Consider the following 16,772-nt stretch of genomic DNA (forward strand, 5'->3'; position numbering starts at 1 on the left):
TATCGGGCCGTCTCATCTTAGTTTCGCAAACTCAAGAAACACACACAAGCAGAAACAGCTACAAGTCTCCGGCAACTATTATACTTCAATCATAACTGCTCATTCATTTACCATCCGTTGAAACAAACAACTGATACAAAGGATTGTAAAGGAATTTAATGAAAACGCTCAACTCAGCTAATTTGCGCACTATTTAAATCCAATAAAGGTAGCAGAGAAAATATTTCAGCATAAACAAGCAGGCTTTGATTACCTGAATCATAAATAAATATAGCATAATAGACCTAAAGTTGTGTTGTTTTAGTTTAAAAAAAAACACACAAGATTTAAAGGCCCAATAAATGTGGTTCTACGGAATGTTCGCATCAATAGATAAAGCATATATTACAATAGATAAAGCATATACTACATTTAGCAATGTTGCAGTGGTCTCATCTGCTGCCGGAGGTCATCCGTTTCCGTTTAAATGACGCCGCTTTTGTAGGCGTTACTGGAATGTTCCGTCTCCAACTTACTGCAGAGGACCGAAAGAGGCCGGTGGCATTCCAACGAAAAAGCATAACAGACAATTTGCCTCATTGGCATATATCGGTCGTGCCAGCCAAGTAAAACAATTTAAGCATCCTTAGCACGCTCCATCTTTCTCTCGTTTTTCGTTCATGCCGTTTTCTGAGACATACTGGAGATCGTAGGATGACGAAGATGCATGTATGTATCATGGGTGTTATCGTGCGTTTGGCGAGAAGCAGAAAAGAAAGAGAGTGCGTGTTAAGGCAAATGTAGCATATCAGAGGCAATTAGTTTGTTGCTTTTTCCCTTGCAAACCGACCCAGAACTGTCCTGCGCCCTGAAACAGCGTCAGGCAGCTCAACCTTGCGCGACTTTGACGCCTGGCACCGACGGCAACAATCAGCAATGAATATGCAATCGCGTACTGTAGGACAGGTCGGACCGGCAGCGGCGACGGTAGCAGCAGAAATGAATAGTTGTTCCAGCGCCGTGTCGTTGCGAGGATTTGCAATAAATTAATTATTACAATCAGAACGAACCTGCCGTACGTGCGGCCAAGCAGCTTACAGAAAAATAACCGAATTGGAGTAGCCCCTAGGTATGTTTAGAACATTTATCTAAACTGTTCAATCACAACGTGCACATACCATAAAATGCACGCGTGTAGAAAACGTCGAAAAAAAAAAATACATAAAATAATACCATTGTGAACAAGGACGAAATTTTCAATTCCTTATATCTGAAAAACATAAATAAATATAACAAATTTCTTCAGAACACAACATTAAACAAGAAATCAAACTACCATTGTTTTTTTGTAAATATATGCACAAAACTATGATAAAGTAGTTTGATCCATAACTCATGGAGTGCGCAATAACTTCTCAAAGAAAAATCATGTTTAAACAAGTTAATAATTATTATTTCTGTGCAACATTTATAATATCACCTGATATATTTTGTTGCAATTCGCGGAAAATTAACGTTCTTTTTCATGTGCAACGGCTCTCTTTTGTCTTTTGCAATATAAAGTAAGCCATTATCCAAACGAAAATAGATCTCACACACCAGGACCTGTTGCTTCCTATCATTGTTTGGATAGTGCCCTAACGCGAGGAGTGTTCATTTTAAATCCCAAAATAGATCCCAGGCATTATCCATGTTACCTGCCGCTCCATTCAACTAATTTCAAATTGCAAACAAGCATTTTCTGTACTGTCGGAGACGCGATTTCCATGATTATTGGCTGATCGATCCGTAAAGTAAAATACGCTGCATTATTTCAACGCGTCAGTTAAAAGAATCTTTAAAAGAACAAAGACAAATCTTAACGGCATACTTCAATAATATCAGACATACATATCGATAAAAGATTCGCTGGCTATGCCAGGACCTGGTAGATACTAGAGCAACAGGTACTTAGACAGCATCACCTGCAAGACCGAATGAATTGTGGTCTCACCTGCCGGGAAGGATACAGAATATACGATTCATTTGACTCATTTCGCATGAGGGCGGCATTTTGCCCAGGGTACGCGAACTCTGCGCTGATCTTCCACCGACAGATCGTCTCCGTGGAGCGGCTTTTGAATAATTGGTTAATTGCCGTTACACACGATATACCGATCTATTACAGATAAACTGAAATCCATTGCCAGTGTCAGCGAACGTGGTGCAAAATAGAACTGGGCCAGAATTTCGCAAGCCAAACTCTCCGAGACGGTCGACGTGTCTCGAATGACTTTGCCGGAGGGGTTTTGCCGGAGAGTCGGCATCAATACCCCGATGCCGTCCCCGTTTTAATTGCGTTTGCCTTGACACACAGACTGTGCGGCGGACGACTGGAGCCAACGGTCTCACTCGAGCGAACCGAACGAATGTCAAACTGATGACAGCTTGGAGCACAGCCAACTACTCGGTTTTCGACCACAACCGCTCGCTAAGGCTGAGGCAGCAAAATGGAAATATTGAAAGCATTCCGAGGCGAACCTGTTCCTGCATCGTCCATTTGTTCGAGGAATACAGCTCAAAATCGTTGGCGCTCGCGCATAAACTTTACCGGTTAAAAAGAATGAATCGCGCTAAAAATAGACCTTTCCGCGCTGCTATCTGTGCAATATCTATTTCTTGTGTGTCTAGCACATTTGAATGTTTCTGTCCCACAAACGAACCAATTCGTCATTATATATGGTCCGCAACAGCAGAACTCGCTTACCTTTTTTAGGGAGTACTTCATATTGATAATGCAGCTTTCCGATAGTAACTACAACGGTTCATTCCAACTTTCATTAGATACCAAGCAGGGAAACTTTTGCACAACCAACCAATCAGGGACGACGAACTAGCAATAAACCTGCATCAAGTTCGGTTATCCGCGTGGAAGCATGGATCTGTTATCACACTTTGCCAAAACCTTGCACTTCGTTTGACAGATGCTCTACATTTAATACTGCACAGACTAATTTTCTTATTGCTCTACCACTTCAATATTGCCTAGTGTGGCGGAGCAGAGCATTCGAGGACGAATTGCTGCTCTGCTTAGGTCGTCGCGGAACAACCAGCTTGCTTGCGGGGATTACGGTAAATTCGACTACACCTACATGCAACACCTTGCACAACGCACACACTCTTACGTTCAGCGAGTTTGTTTGTTTGCAACGTGTGCCTCTTCCTTCTCGGATGTCAAAGAAAGATGCTCAAACACACTCGCAGACGCCGTCATCGAATGCCACCCATTGAAAACCTCACGATGAACGTTTTCTTCTCTTCTATTTTCTAGTCGAATACACATTACACCTTTCTCAAAGCCATTGCAAGCAATAAGCAGCTGCAGCGTATCGCTACGTTGCTGATATCACAGCACAAATTGAGTTGGAATTCACATACACACATAAGCACAGCGAACGAAAAACTCTCAATTCCAATTGCTTACGTTAGTTTAGCTTCCGTGAGACAAGATGCTCAAGGATGCTGGCTAACTATCGTCTGCAGCCTCCACGAAATTTCAACTAAGCTGTGGACATTGCTGGATACTTTTTTGATAGCGTTCAACACAGTGCTTTTCCAATTGCTGTTACACACGCACGTTACGCCTCGAAGACTGCTACTGAAAACCCGTCTTTGCTGACAATACCGAACAGAGGGAACAAATTTCGCACTCGTACGCCTATTGAGTCACAAGGGTAAAAAATATATAAGAAAAGCTTTGCAGCAGCCCTGATGCTGAACTGTCAAACGATAATGTCAACGGCAGTGGACCACAGTACGTTATGCTTTGGACGTAAGTATTCAAAGTGATTTTTTCAAAAACAATATATTTATTTTGCACTTTTCATCAGATTTCTTGTTTAGCTTTAGCTGCCTATTAGTAAAATTAGGGATTTAAAATTCTTTAGGCTAGTTTTCGTCAGTCATATAGCTTTTGAAAGGAAAAAAACGTGTTCTTGTAGGGGAGATAAACATTCAAAACTTTCAACCTAAAAGCCTTAGCTTAAAATAACAGCTTGGTTTACGATTCAATATTTGCTTGATTTAAAATGTTTGGTTTATTTTGAATATTATTAATGGTTTTAAATTAATGGATTTATTGAGATTAAGAATATTGTTACAATTGCAAGCGTGCAGCATAATATGTTCAAATACAGTATTATTGGCTCCACGCGTAACTCCACGTGTAAAAATTAATCATCATCAATGGTAATGATTGTTGTGTATTTACGCATATTTTGTAAAAATCTGAATTCAAAGATAAAATGTGCCAAAATGAAAGTAAACTTCAATCAAAATACTTCAAATTTAATTTTTCTCATGGAATATCTTTTGATAACAAGATCTACCGAATATAAGGCTTAATGCAACACAATACGCTGTTTTTTTAAAGTTCCTGTTATGATCAGTTAAGACATTTTTATCTGAGATTTTAATATGAAATTTTGATCTAACTATAGTTAATAAACGGTAAATAAAATGGTATTTTTCCATTATTATCAAGTCGTTTTAGAATGATTCTCATTCAACCAAATTCATCTGTGAATGTCACAAGCTTTATCTTTACAAGGCTGGTGAGCTTAGACGTCTGGTAATGGAAAAGTATGAGTAAATAGTTTAATAGCTTTTTCAATAACAAGTACCGGCTTCAATAAACTATTAAATACTAGAAAATTTTAGATTACAATTTTTTTATATCCTATAATTGTCAGAACCATCATTTCGCTCCAAATTGAACATTTGCTACTTGAACACCATCTCCATGACATACTAACATCAAATGCGTGTGATCTAATATGAAGCAATGCAAAACTTTAAGATAAAATATTAATGACTGTGGTTCGTTCCCGTTTGCCCCACTGTGCTATGAGCTGACAATATTTTTTGAGCAAATTCAACGACTACTTATGACAGCAATAGAATGACAACAAATAAACCAAAATTGTCCTGTTGTAAGTGTGTGTGTGTGTGTAAACGCAAGCGCGATGATTTCGTTGGATAGCTTTTCTATGTTAATTTTGTAAACATTGTAATGTGAAACTACAACTAGATTCTCTGTTATAAGAAGGCAAGCTTGAGTTGCGTGAATGTTAATCTAGTATTAATCCTATACCAGTTATAAGCAGAAGTTATACAAAAAGACTAGAGACAAAAGATGCAAGCGGTTAATTATACATTTGACCCATAATTGTTTGCTTCACCTGATATCAATAGTTTGTAAACAGAGAGACTCACAGTCATGATGTTGGCTATGCATAGCATCTGATGTTGCTAGAGATGTACGGGATAGACGGCGAAACCTCTAAATGCTGAATGATGTATTAGGTAAAGAAATTTGGTAGAAAATGAAACGATTTTGAATATAAAATAGTGGTGTTGTCATCGAAATGGAACGTTGTCGGTTATGTTTAGATCGTCCCGGAGGTTTTGTCAAGATCGGTGATAAAATATTTTGCGAGAATCTCATGAAGCTCTTTCACATGAAGGTAAGAAACTACGGGTGATTACTCTACAGTAGCACATTATCGATGAAATTTCAGTATTGTAAATGCTACTTTATTTTTTGTTGTTACAGTTTCCCGAAGCTGAAGATTTACCCGAAAAAGTCTGTGATATTTGTGTAGCAAAAGTACAGGACTTTTATATATTCCTGGAGCATGTTTTGCGAGCACAGAAGCAATTGATAGATGATCTGGACGTTGATCGAAAAAGTAAAAAAGGCGTAACAATAGATATTCCTGCGCAATATGGCATTGCAATTACCAATGGTGAATCAGTAGAGCTACCAATTTTAGACACAACTACAACTCCAGAGGCGAATCAAGAAGATGACTTGATGGGTCATTTTGCAGAAACAAAACCATCAGCAGTCATATTTGAAGAGGAAACTACCCACGCATTTGAACAAGTGGATGTTTTCGCAGATCAAGAAGTAAAGAGCAACAACGTTGAGGAAACAAACGTTCAGCTAGATTCTGACGACGAGGAAGGTGATAATGATGACGAGGCGGACGACACAGTCGACGAAGAAAATCCCAAGGAGAGGGTAACAAAAGTAGAAAAGAGAGATCACGATAAGCGAAGCGAGGATAACAATCGCATCAAGGAGTTTTTCTCCATGGTGTGCGATATTTGCTCTAAGGAATTCTCTACTTTCCATCGGTTGCAAATACATTCCCGCAAAATGCACAACGTGAGAGGTTTCATAACCTGCTGCAATCAAAAGTTCTACCGCAAATTTAAGGTGTTGGACCACATTTCATTCCACACGACACCGGATGCTTTCCGATGCGAGCTGTGCCAGAAAAACTACCGCAGCCGATACACGCTGCAGCAGCATAACAACAGACATCATTCCGGGCCGAAAGAGAGGCCTTTCAAGTGTGACAAATGCCATCAGTCGTACGAAAAGGAGTACCAGTTGAAGTCACACATCTCGCGGCACATTCAAGCCTCGTGCCACCTTTGTGGTAAGGTACTGTCTAGTGCTCAGGCATTGCGTGTGCATATCAACCACATGCACGGTAGCGACGAAAAGCAGATCTGTGACACTTGCGGCAAAGAGTTTCGCACTAAGCCCGCACTTGAGCGACACGTTCGGCGACATCTTGGTCAAGATGTGGTAGAAAAACGGCAGTGCCCACAGTGTGGCGCATGGGTTAACGGTGCACGGGGTCTAAAAAACCATACGCGCAATGTGCATCCCGGCAAGGATGAGGTCTTTGAATGTGACATATGCCATCAGCGGTGTAAGAACGCCACCACGCTTTATCAACATCGGAAAGGCGTCCATGCGAAGGACCAATACGAGTGCGAGTTTTGTGGTAAACGATTCAAGCGCAAAATTTATTTAAAAGAACATCGAGCCCTTCACACCGAGCAATCGCTGTACTCGTGCAGTGTGTGCGATCTGAAGACGAATTCGAACGCGAACATGTACTCTCACATAAAGCGCAAACATCCGAATGAATGGCAAGAGGCTCAAAAGAGAAAGCAGCTTACGGCAGCTGAGCAGTCTTCGAGTGCACTATCATAAGCTTTCACATAGCAAGGCAACAATTTTCTTGCACTTTGTGTATTATGGTTTCATAAGTTGTAAAATATAGCTGTACTGTAGCTTGAAGCAACAAAACTGCGATTGCGTTTGAATTTTATTTATGATGGTTGTTTGGCGCCAAAAATTAATTCATCAAATCCTTTGCTTTACGCAACAACTTTGCAACATGCTTACTGGCACTTTGATTTATTTTGGATCTTTGTTCCACAGAAAAGTTACATGTCCATGTTGCTGTTTTATACTTACAAATAATCTAAATAAATAGATGCAAATGATATTAAAACTTGTTACCAAAATTGTCATTCTATTTGTAAGATGTTTTAAGGAATATGGCAGTGTGGTACAACCATGAACATTCTAAGCACACGTGATTTATGGTGCTCCAATAAAATTTCAAACATGTGTAAGATTCTGTGTGATATTATAATATTGACATGTGCATTACTATGTTTGATTAAATGCTTTATTGTTTATATTAGCATTTCAGCTGTTTGTATAATGATTTGTTACATTTCATCAAATATATTTTTATATATCTATATATCATCCGTATTAATTTGCAGACTGTCGCAATATGGATTATTATTGAAAAATATAAAATAAATAAGCCAAAGCGAAATGATTGTTCTTATCGAACATCAACAATTATAGCATAGCATGTTTCTGGCGCGTATTTATGAGCGCATAATGAATGGATGTTGCAGGATCGGTATATGTAACAATGAGTCGTTTCGCGTGATCCGGTATAACTTCTTCACCTTAGCTCAACAAACTTTCTGTAGTATGCATGAACCCAAAAAAAAACAATGGCGTACTTTTTTTCACGCTATGGCACGGCGCAATATTCTATCTATAGCATTAGCAACTCCCCAAAAAAAAACAACGTTAAATACCGATAAAAAAGCAACAACTAAAATCAATAAGGAATCATTATTTGGCAATGAGCGTATTTATAACCAAAGAAGGTATGTATTGCGAACAGAATAAGAGACAGACTGTATGTATCGTTCTGTTAATTTGATCGCTCCTAGCAGTTGGTGCGACTTCAGGATCGTGTTCGTGTTTTTAGTCACAATTCAATAGTTAGACTAGCATCAAATCGTTGCTTTAGATAAACGAAACATTCGTCCTGCTAGCTCAAGCAAAGGCTGCAGAAATTTTGGTTTTAAGTTTGTTCCTGTATAGTAGTGTAATAATCTGGCGCACATCTTAGGCCTCGTCTTGATGAGTCATGGTAGTCATGGTAACGATATTCTAGGAAAGGAAATAAAGCAGTAACTTCACAATGAAACATAATTCCAGTGCCATTACGTGCCTTATCAGTTACGGCTTAGCATCTTGCCATTTGATAACATATTGCAACAGATTTATTCGCTTTGAATTCATCGTTTCTATAGTCATTTTCATTACATGATTCGATTAGCGAAAGGAACAGGGATTTCCCGAAAAGCAAAACGTTTCAAATTAAAATTTCCAATAAGAGAAAAAACAGAAAAGTAAGATAAAATCAAAATTTTTTAAAATATTTTTTTACTCTAATCACTTAGGGTTTGGTCTGTTTTAAAACATATCAAACCATATTAGGTAGACATGTTTTTTTGCAAAGAGAGACTCAAAATAATAGTGCCAAAAATATACATCTTTTTCTCACAAATATTGCCTGTACATACTAATACTAAACGAATCTCATCCATCTTTAACACTCTCTGCATTCTACCTTTGCTAGCTCCCTTAAAATTATTTCTCTAAACATCTACAAATATACTATAGCATATTAGAGCATCGGCTACGGTGCAATGAGTATTACTATTATTACACAGCTATTCTGAAGAAAGTTTAAAAAGAAGCATAATAATGCCATTGCCAATTAAAGGACTTGCGAAGCCATTTCTACTATGCAATTCGGAAAGCAACTTTTTTGCGAGAAAAAAAGAATACACCCGTAAATATACCTAAAGCACTTTCGAGTATAATAAGCATTGATGATCGTTTTGTTAGATAGAGTTGCGACTGATAAGCAGCGCTGGTAGCCAACTTCCACATGTTTGCAAGCCGTGATACATTATTCTTTTGTGTACCGTGCCGCTGCGAAAGATTTACCCTTTGTACCTCTTTACAAAGAAACCCAAAGTTCAAATATCTACACCAATTTGTGTAATTCAGTCACTTTTCCTCTAATTATGCAACGTCACGAGCACACGATATGATTGGGATGATTAATGCTAGGCAAGCGGCTAAATAGTACATAAACCATTGTGTATAAACGTTTCTAAAACACAAGACCCATGAAGCCCAGACCCATAAAGCATTTTGCGCCGTCGCAATGTCGCCATACTATAGTCATGGTAATCACTGTTTCTCTCCGCAGTGTTTCCAATGAACTTGGAAGCTTACTACTCCTAGTGATCAGGCATGCAGTGACGAATTGGGAGTACACATTCGTAATTCATCACATCTATTGCTAGATGAGGCCTCCTTCTTCTGCTACAGGTTTTAGGTAGTTAGGTTAATTTATACATTTCTCATGGATCAAAACCTCGCGGCTTATTAGCTTCCCATCAGTGTTCATTACTGCCATTGCATTACCCGGTTGCTTCCGTTCACAATTCGAGCTTACGACGCCTCGTTTATTACTTAGCCTGCAAAAGAAACAAACTAATTAGATCGGTCAACCGATGCTATATCTTTTGCCGGGTACTTACAGCAATTTTTTTTCCTCGGTTCACGAGCGGAATGCTGTTGGTCGTTTTGTTGGTGACAAAAGTTCAACAAAGAAGAAACGGGTGGAGTTTTGATACAGATCAAGTCGTTGAAGAGAACGAAAATCAAATCAAAATAAGCGATCGACGGGATCGTAGTGGTGAGTGAACATAAGAAAAAGGAAAAAAGGGAAAAAGTCATAAGCGGTTAGTTTAGGACATATCATTATTATGCAGCACATCATTCTCTTCACCGTGTGCGTGTTGCGGGGCTGAGGATAGACAGAGAATTTGCTTTATGATAAAAAGTCCCACACCGCTGGATATAGATGCCTGTTCATGCATTGGTTACATACCGAGAAGGAACTGAGGCCACTTTCTTGGGAGTTGTGTTGCTAAACATTTTGCTCGGAGTCCGTGGAGCCGGAGTGGGTGGCGTTGTAGCTGGGGATTGTACCGCAGCTCCATACTTTCTTGGTGCAAGAATACGACTAGGTGATTTCAAAGTCTTGCTTACAACGGGGTCAGAGTTGGTTCTGTAATGTAACGCAAATGAAACGTGGCAAATTAGCCTACATCAGTAGGTCATACATCAAAGGACATGTAAATACGTCGATGAACACCAAACGTTGAATAATCGCTCATTACAGCGAATAGAGAGTAGATAAAAAAGATTATGCAACGGAGCTATAGTTATTCCAGCTTCATACCAACCTGGTAGTGGGATAGCTAACGGGGCGTGGAATTCGCGATTTGGAAGCACTATTTCCACCGGTTGGCGTAGTGCCACCGCTGCGGATCTCCTTTCGCTGTCCATCGGAAGATGGTTTCGCTTCCTTGCTCAACAGCTCCCATTGGATTTGTAACCGCTTAAACCGATTCGTTTGGATTTTATCTTGCTTTTCCTTTTCAGTACCGGACGCAGGTGACCCGGCCAACGACGACGGAGCTCGGTGAACTACGGGCGGTTTTCGCTCTGCTACTTTCGTAGTCGAACTTGGGTGGCCTGTTTTCGCTAGCGTTACCGACATGTTTGGCGAGTTGGGTGGTGTGGAAAATTTGATCTCTGTTGGTCGCAGAAGAGCCGTTGCTGAGGTTCCCGGTTGCCGCACTGGTGTCGTATTGGTGCCACCGTTACTGGTTGGTGCTGTTTGCTGTTTCGTGAACGATACGTTTCTTCTTTGCGACAACAATCGACTGACTTCGTTCCGAAGCCTCATGCGATCATAGGGCGGTTCCGTTGACTCCAACATTTCCGTTGACTCTAGAATGTGTGCGATTTCAGCGTAATGCTTCAGCTCCGATTTCGGCACGTGCGACAAAAATTGTTCCGCCCGGACACGTGCTTCCAAATCGTCCTCGATGTATTGTTGTTCAATGGGACGCCCTCCACCGCCAACTGACGCCAGATCTCGTTCGCTTAATTCCACAAGTTTGTTGAGTTTGTGATAGTGATCCGCTGATGGGAGTTTAGGAGTGTTGGCCAACCGAGGATGAGGTGTCATGTTGGGTGAGTTGTGAAGCTTAGGCTCACCGCCGCATTCTTCGTCTCCTTCTTCAGCGTCTTCGTAAAAATTGTAGGAGTGATGCTCTTGCAAAGATCGTCGCTTCTCTCTTGACCCCTGGGGGTAGTGAGACAGCTGTTGCTCCTCGAACATGCTACTCCGTTTTGCTTTCATGCTGGCTGCATTGCTAGCAACACCGGTTGCATTGTTCGTCCCACGACCTGTACCCTGTGGTCGTCGAAGAATACCCTTGGGAACGCCTGCCGTACGTCCGGAGGGAGGCCTCTCCGAAGATGCCAACACCTCAGCCGGACTGTCGTACTGATATACGTACAGATTGTTGTTGCTGCCGTTCGAAGGCCCGAGAATAACGTCCATTTCGGAGTCTGTCGTGAGCATGGTCGAAGATCCTCTGTATCCAGAGCTTGGAGCAGCGCTGGAGCTTCCACCAGAGCTGGAGCTATTGTAGGTTTGCGTGTTCTGATTCAGCAAATTCGTACAATCGCAGCTAACACCACGCGCAACACCGCGTCGCAGCGGCGGTGTCATACAAAACATAGGCTGTTTTTCGGTCGAAAGGCTCAGCTCGCTAACTTCCGGGATGTGTCGAAGCAGCTTGCGGTAATCGCTCGGTAGAAGGAACACAAGCGACTTCCAATCCATCACGTGCTTGTACTCGCGCTGCCGAATGGTTTCAATGTCGTTCATCGAAACGGGTCGCGGTTTCTTCAACGATTGTCCCACGCCCGTTAACGTTTCCTTGAACGAGAGTGGCGATATCACGACCTCGTTTTGCGTCTTCAGGAAGCCTAAATCCGGAAGTGCATAATTAGGATAAACCACGAAGACGGGCGCCTTCTGCTTATCCCCCAGCTCGTTCAATCGGTCCAAGAACGAGGGCGGTATTACGCGAACTTTTTCACGAGTTCCAGTTCCCCCGGATGCTGGTGGCGCTCCTATGAGCGACGTTTGCATTGATTTTGTAATCATGTCGATCGGGATTTTTGTCTTGGAACTCATGGAGACGGTAGTATTATTATTGCCACTATGATTGAATATCTGCGTGAGGTTTTCTGACGTGCGACTCGTATCGCTGTTAGTATCCTTATAGCTATTGTTGTTGTTTACGTTGTGACTAGTGTTGTTAATACTGCTGCTGCTGTTAAGCGGACTGGCCGACCCAATGCTGCTCACGTTGTGGTGGTGCATCAGTCCGTGTACAGCCGGATTTTTCATTCCTTGATTTCTACCAGCCCCGATGTTTATGTTGAAGCCCTTATATTGCCGCTTCGGGGAGCAATGTATCTGTCGGTTGAAATCATTCAACTTTGTATTTGCTGCTGTCACCCCTGTATCATCCATTCCGGTAGCTCTACGCGGAGACGGTTGTGGTACCTCGTCTCCGTTTTGATCCTCTTCAGCGACGTCGCTATGGCTGCCGTTATTATTGTTACCATGTACGTGGCTATTGTTAATTTGTGCATCCAAACTGTCGAGCTGAAACTCGTCCTCTTCGCCGTGCCTTTCTCCAATGCTCCCACCGACTGTGGTGGAGCATTTGCCCGAATCGTGCATACTTTTCTTGCGAGATCGCAGCGATGGCACCGCCGACATTCCGGTACCTAGGTGATGCATTTGTTGATCGCCTGAGCCCCCGCTGTTGGTGCTGTCACTCGGCCAGCACCCGGAAGACACATCCATGCACGTGTCCGTTGAACTGCTTTTCTGTTTGATGAATAGCTTCACCAAATTGAACGACGGTTGTTGTAAGGTGTGCTGCTGAGGATGCGGCTGCGATTGTTGATGTGACTTTTGCGGTTGTTGTGTTTGCAACGACTCTTGGTGCACGCCATTGAGCTCTATTTGGTTGTCCTCGTCAACTCCATTCCCGTTAGTGCTGCTTTCATTCTCTGAATCCGTCGGAAGGGTGTACATTGGAAGTAGCGTACGCATCGGTCGGTCGAACGACTCCCCTGCATTATGATCCGTCCCGGCTTGAGATACGTTGAGCGGATGCTGGTCGCCTGAAGGAAGCTGTGATTGAGCCGAGTTTGGTTGGTCGGACTGTAGATTTGGCATGCTGAAGCTCTTTCGAACGAAGCATGTTCGATTGTGACGAGATATATGTGTTATGAGCGGATTAACTGCAATTGGTGCTCTAGAAAAAGAAAACATAAATTGCATAGCATTAGCATATGTCGGCATGTGTTAGACAAAACAAAACAATTGTGTCAATGAAAAATATTACCTGTGATTTGTTCCATTTTTCTTCACTTTGTTCCACGATGTATAGTTCACTTCTGAACGTGACATGGAATCTTTTTGCTTGATGAACGTGGTACGATTTTGTAGATTATTCAACAAATTCATACGCTTGTATTTTCCGTAGTTCTCGGGTCCATCTGGAAAATGTAGGAAGAGGAGAAATTAATTTTCGCTATCATTATCCAGCAAAGCTATTCCGAAATATCGCCAACATACCATAATAGCTTTCTTCAGAGTAAAGAATACTCTGCTCAAACGCTATAGTATAGTTATCTTTATTCGCCTGGCACGTCAGTATGATGTCCTCTTCATCGGGATATCCATCCATGTCAAGTGAATCAACACTTATATGCGATTCCTTGACTGGAGAGAAGAGTAGCTCTGATTTGCAGAATGAATTGTCCATCATATCGGCCGGTACCATTCCGGTCGCCGTACAACCTGTGATCGACGAGAAGATGCGGTTGTTGTTACGCGTCTTGCGCTCCGCATCGTCTAACCGTAGCTGCGAAGGGATGGCCGTCAACACGGAATGTATGTCTTCCGTGCGAAAGCTTTCCATGTCCATTTCAGCCAGATTGGCGTCGATGTCCTTGGCCATCTTTTCGTAGTACGACAGCTCGCCGATTCCATTGTACGACGCGGATAGTGCCGAAAGGATGCTTTGATGTGTGGTCACTCCGTCGCGATAACTTCTGCAAAGTGTGCAACCGATGTACGTACGAGCATAAATATGGGCAGGCAAATTTCAAAGCAAATGGTTGCAATAACTTGGCATGATACTTACCCAAAGTCTGTAAACCATTGGTAATCACTGAAGTCATTCGAGGACGCCACAGAGCACCCTAGCGGTGGCATGTAGATATTGCAATTGTTATCTGAGCCTGGACTAGCAGCCATTTTAGTTACTGGTTGACGTTCTTTTGCTGGTTTTTAAAAGATTTCAATCTCGTTACACGTCGAAAAAGGCAAGCGTATTGTATTGCATCTGATTCGGGTTTCTAGCGATCAAATAACGGGTTCTACCGTTGTCGAATGTTCGTATGCCAACAAGACACTCGGTGACTGAAATAAGATAGACAAATTAAAATGTTGTGTTATTATTCTTATATCATTAGCCAGAGACGTTGCAGAAGACGTTTACACCAACATAGTTGAAGGAAAAAGCACAATAGCATGCGAAATAATGATCGATGTTGAAATTGAGAAGAATGAAATTATGTTCTTACATGTGACGCAGTGGTGAGTCGGTGGTACAATTTATATATTTCGAGCACTATTTTTACCCCAGTAGACCAATCGTGGTACAAAGAGCATGGTCTTACGCTGAATGGCAACAAACTGTAGAAATTGGTCCAGTACAGTCAATAGGAACAAATGGAACTGCCATGGTAGAGGTACACATCTAGTTTTAAAGTAACGGATTCTATTTTCAACAGAAGAAACGGTGTTATTTCGCAATCGAAAGCTTATTACGGGTTTGCTTGCTGATTGAATGTTGTTATGCATGAGCGTTTTTTTTATGTGTATTGATAGATTGGTGGCTAAGAACGGACGGTTCCAGACCACGCATTCAACAAGAATCGACTTCAGATCTCCGTGAATGGAAGGTGGATTATAAATTCAATGTCTCCAGCCACAGTTCGCAGCTGGCGACGTGTCTTTCTCTGCTCCCACTTGCGTTTGCCATTTTGAGTGAGCTCACAATGCCAAACCGACCGTTGAACGACGATTGCAAGGGAAGGGACACTGATGGGCTTACACACCCAGTCATCGCCAACCAACGGTTGGATGCCATAATTGGGAACACTGCAGCAGTTCTTTTCCATCATTCGGCCATTGGGTTTCTTCCGGTACTCATTCCACCGGATTCTTTCCATATCTGTAATGTAGGAGTATATCCTCCGGAGACGCGAAATATAGCAATGCAGTTTTTGTCAAGGACACACGGCAACTCTCCATAAACGTATTACAAATATTTATTTTATCCTGCTTTCATGAACGTTCAATAGATTATTTTTGCTCATTACTCGTACCTCGGAGTTACCATTTGCATACTTATATGACGGACGAACGCATAACATGAACGAACACTGAATGGGAAAACAAAGTATACGCAACCAATGCAATATTTAGTAATAATATACAAACTGCGCCGGCAATGTTGGTAAGAGTTCCAACAAAATTATTCTGTCAAAAATCTCATGGCAAACTTTGTGATTGCGCTCGACTATTGTGTGTGTGTGTGCTTGTGGAATGTCAAATACACAAACTCGTTAGCACTAACATTACCGTCCGTTCGGTGATGACTCAGTTGGTAGCGTAAAAAAACTATTCGTGTGTTCTACTTTTGCCGAAATACGCCAACCCTAGATCCTGCTAAACTAGTTTCGTCCATCAATTATAACGTTGTTGTAATATCCAACTCCACGTTGTTTTTGGAAACACAATTCTGCCCAAAATCTCCTCAAAACCACTTATCGTTTGAAATAGACTTATATTAAAATTACCTGCAATTAAATGGACCGTTTTTCTATTGCCCGACCGATGAAAATTCGTGCCGCGATTCGGTACCGTTCAATGCATGTCGAAATTTTGCAAGGTGTTGAGTTCCCGTTTCAGTACAGCTAATACAGGACGCGGGCGGGGCCGCTGCAGAGGCCCCGAATACCTAGCGATTGGGGTAGTAATCGTACTAACGGACGCACAGCACTTTATACAGCGCGTATTATTTGTTGTTTTTTTTTTCATACACACCTCCACTTAGGCGTTACATTCGCTACATTTTTCCACTTTATTTTGATGTACACAATACTTCTACTCACGCACGAAATACAATGCGCCGTGTGCGTGTGCGCAGCCCGAGTTGCGATTGCGATATTATTGACTTCAGCTATTTTTTCACCCTTTTGCTTTCTCTCACTCTCTCATTCACGACACCTTCGATTTGCCTTTTCGTTTTTTCTTCCACTACCAAACGAAAAATAGTGCAAACGAGTAGTGTGACACGTCAATAATCACTTCAAATTTTGTTAAGCACTGATAAATGCTGCCTTAACGCAAACAAATCGTATCATAGATCGCGCATTACTACTGCTAGTATTTCACCAATTGATACTGATGTGTAACTGCTTCCCTTAGTCATCTTTCTTCGACTACACTCCCATCGCGGAAATCAATATGGCGACTAATGCACTGCTTTGGGAAACTCATCCCGTCGACTACGCCTTTCTTCCTCTGCTAATCCAG

The 16,772-nt window shown here is 41.7% G+C and overlaps 2 protein-coding genes across 2 annotated transcripts; one reads left to right on the forward strand and one right to left on the reverse strand.

Moving 5' to 3' along the window:
* Positions 1–5,384: 5,384 nt before the first annotated feature.
* Positions 5,385–7,033, forward strand: LOC128724476 (gastrula zinc finger protein XlCGF26.1-like). The gene is made up of 2 exons (XM_053818204.1): positions 5,385–5,483; positions 5,573–7,033. Exons 1-2 carry the CDS (start codon positions 5,385–5,387, stop codon positions 7,031–7,033), a joined length of 1,560 nt encoding a protein of 519 aa, XP_053674179.1.
* Positions 7,034–9,913: 2,880 nt separating this feature from the next.
* LOC128730869 (uncharacterized) lies at positions 9,914–14,423 on the reverse strand. Its single transcript, XM_053823956.1, has 6 exons — positions 14,311–14,423; positions 13,740–14,218; positions 13,507–13,660; positions 10,468–13,416; positions 10,110–10,289; positions 9,914–10,025 (listed from the first exon to the last, which is right to left on the reverse strand). The coding sequence occupies exons 1-6, from the start codon at positions 14,421–14,423 to the stop codon at positions 10,004–10,006; spliced, it is 3,897 nt and encodes a 1,298-aa protein (XP_053679931.1). The 3' UTR covers positions 9,914–10,003.
* Between the last annotated feature and the right edge of the window lie 2,349 nt (positions 14,424–16,772).

Source organism: Anopheles nili, chromosome 2, assembly GCF_943737925.1.
Source record: "Anopheles nili chromosome 2, idAnoNiliSN_F5_01, whole genome shotgun sequence".
In the NCBI taxonomy this organism is placed as follows: domain Eukaryota; kingdom Metazoa; phylum Arthropoda; class Insecta; order Diptera; family Culicidae; genus Anopheles; species Anopheles nili.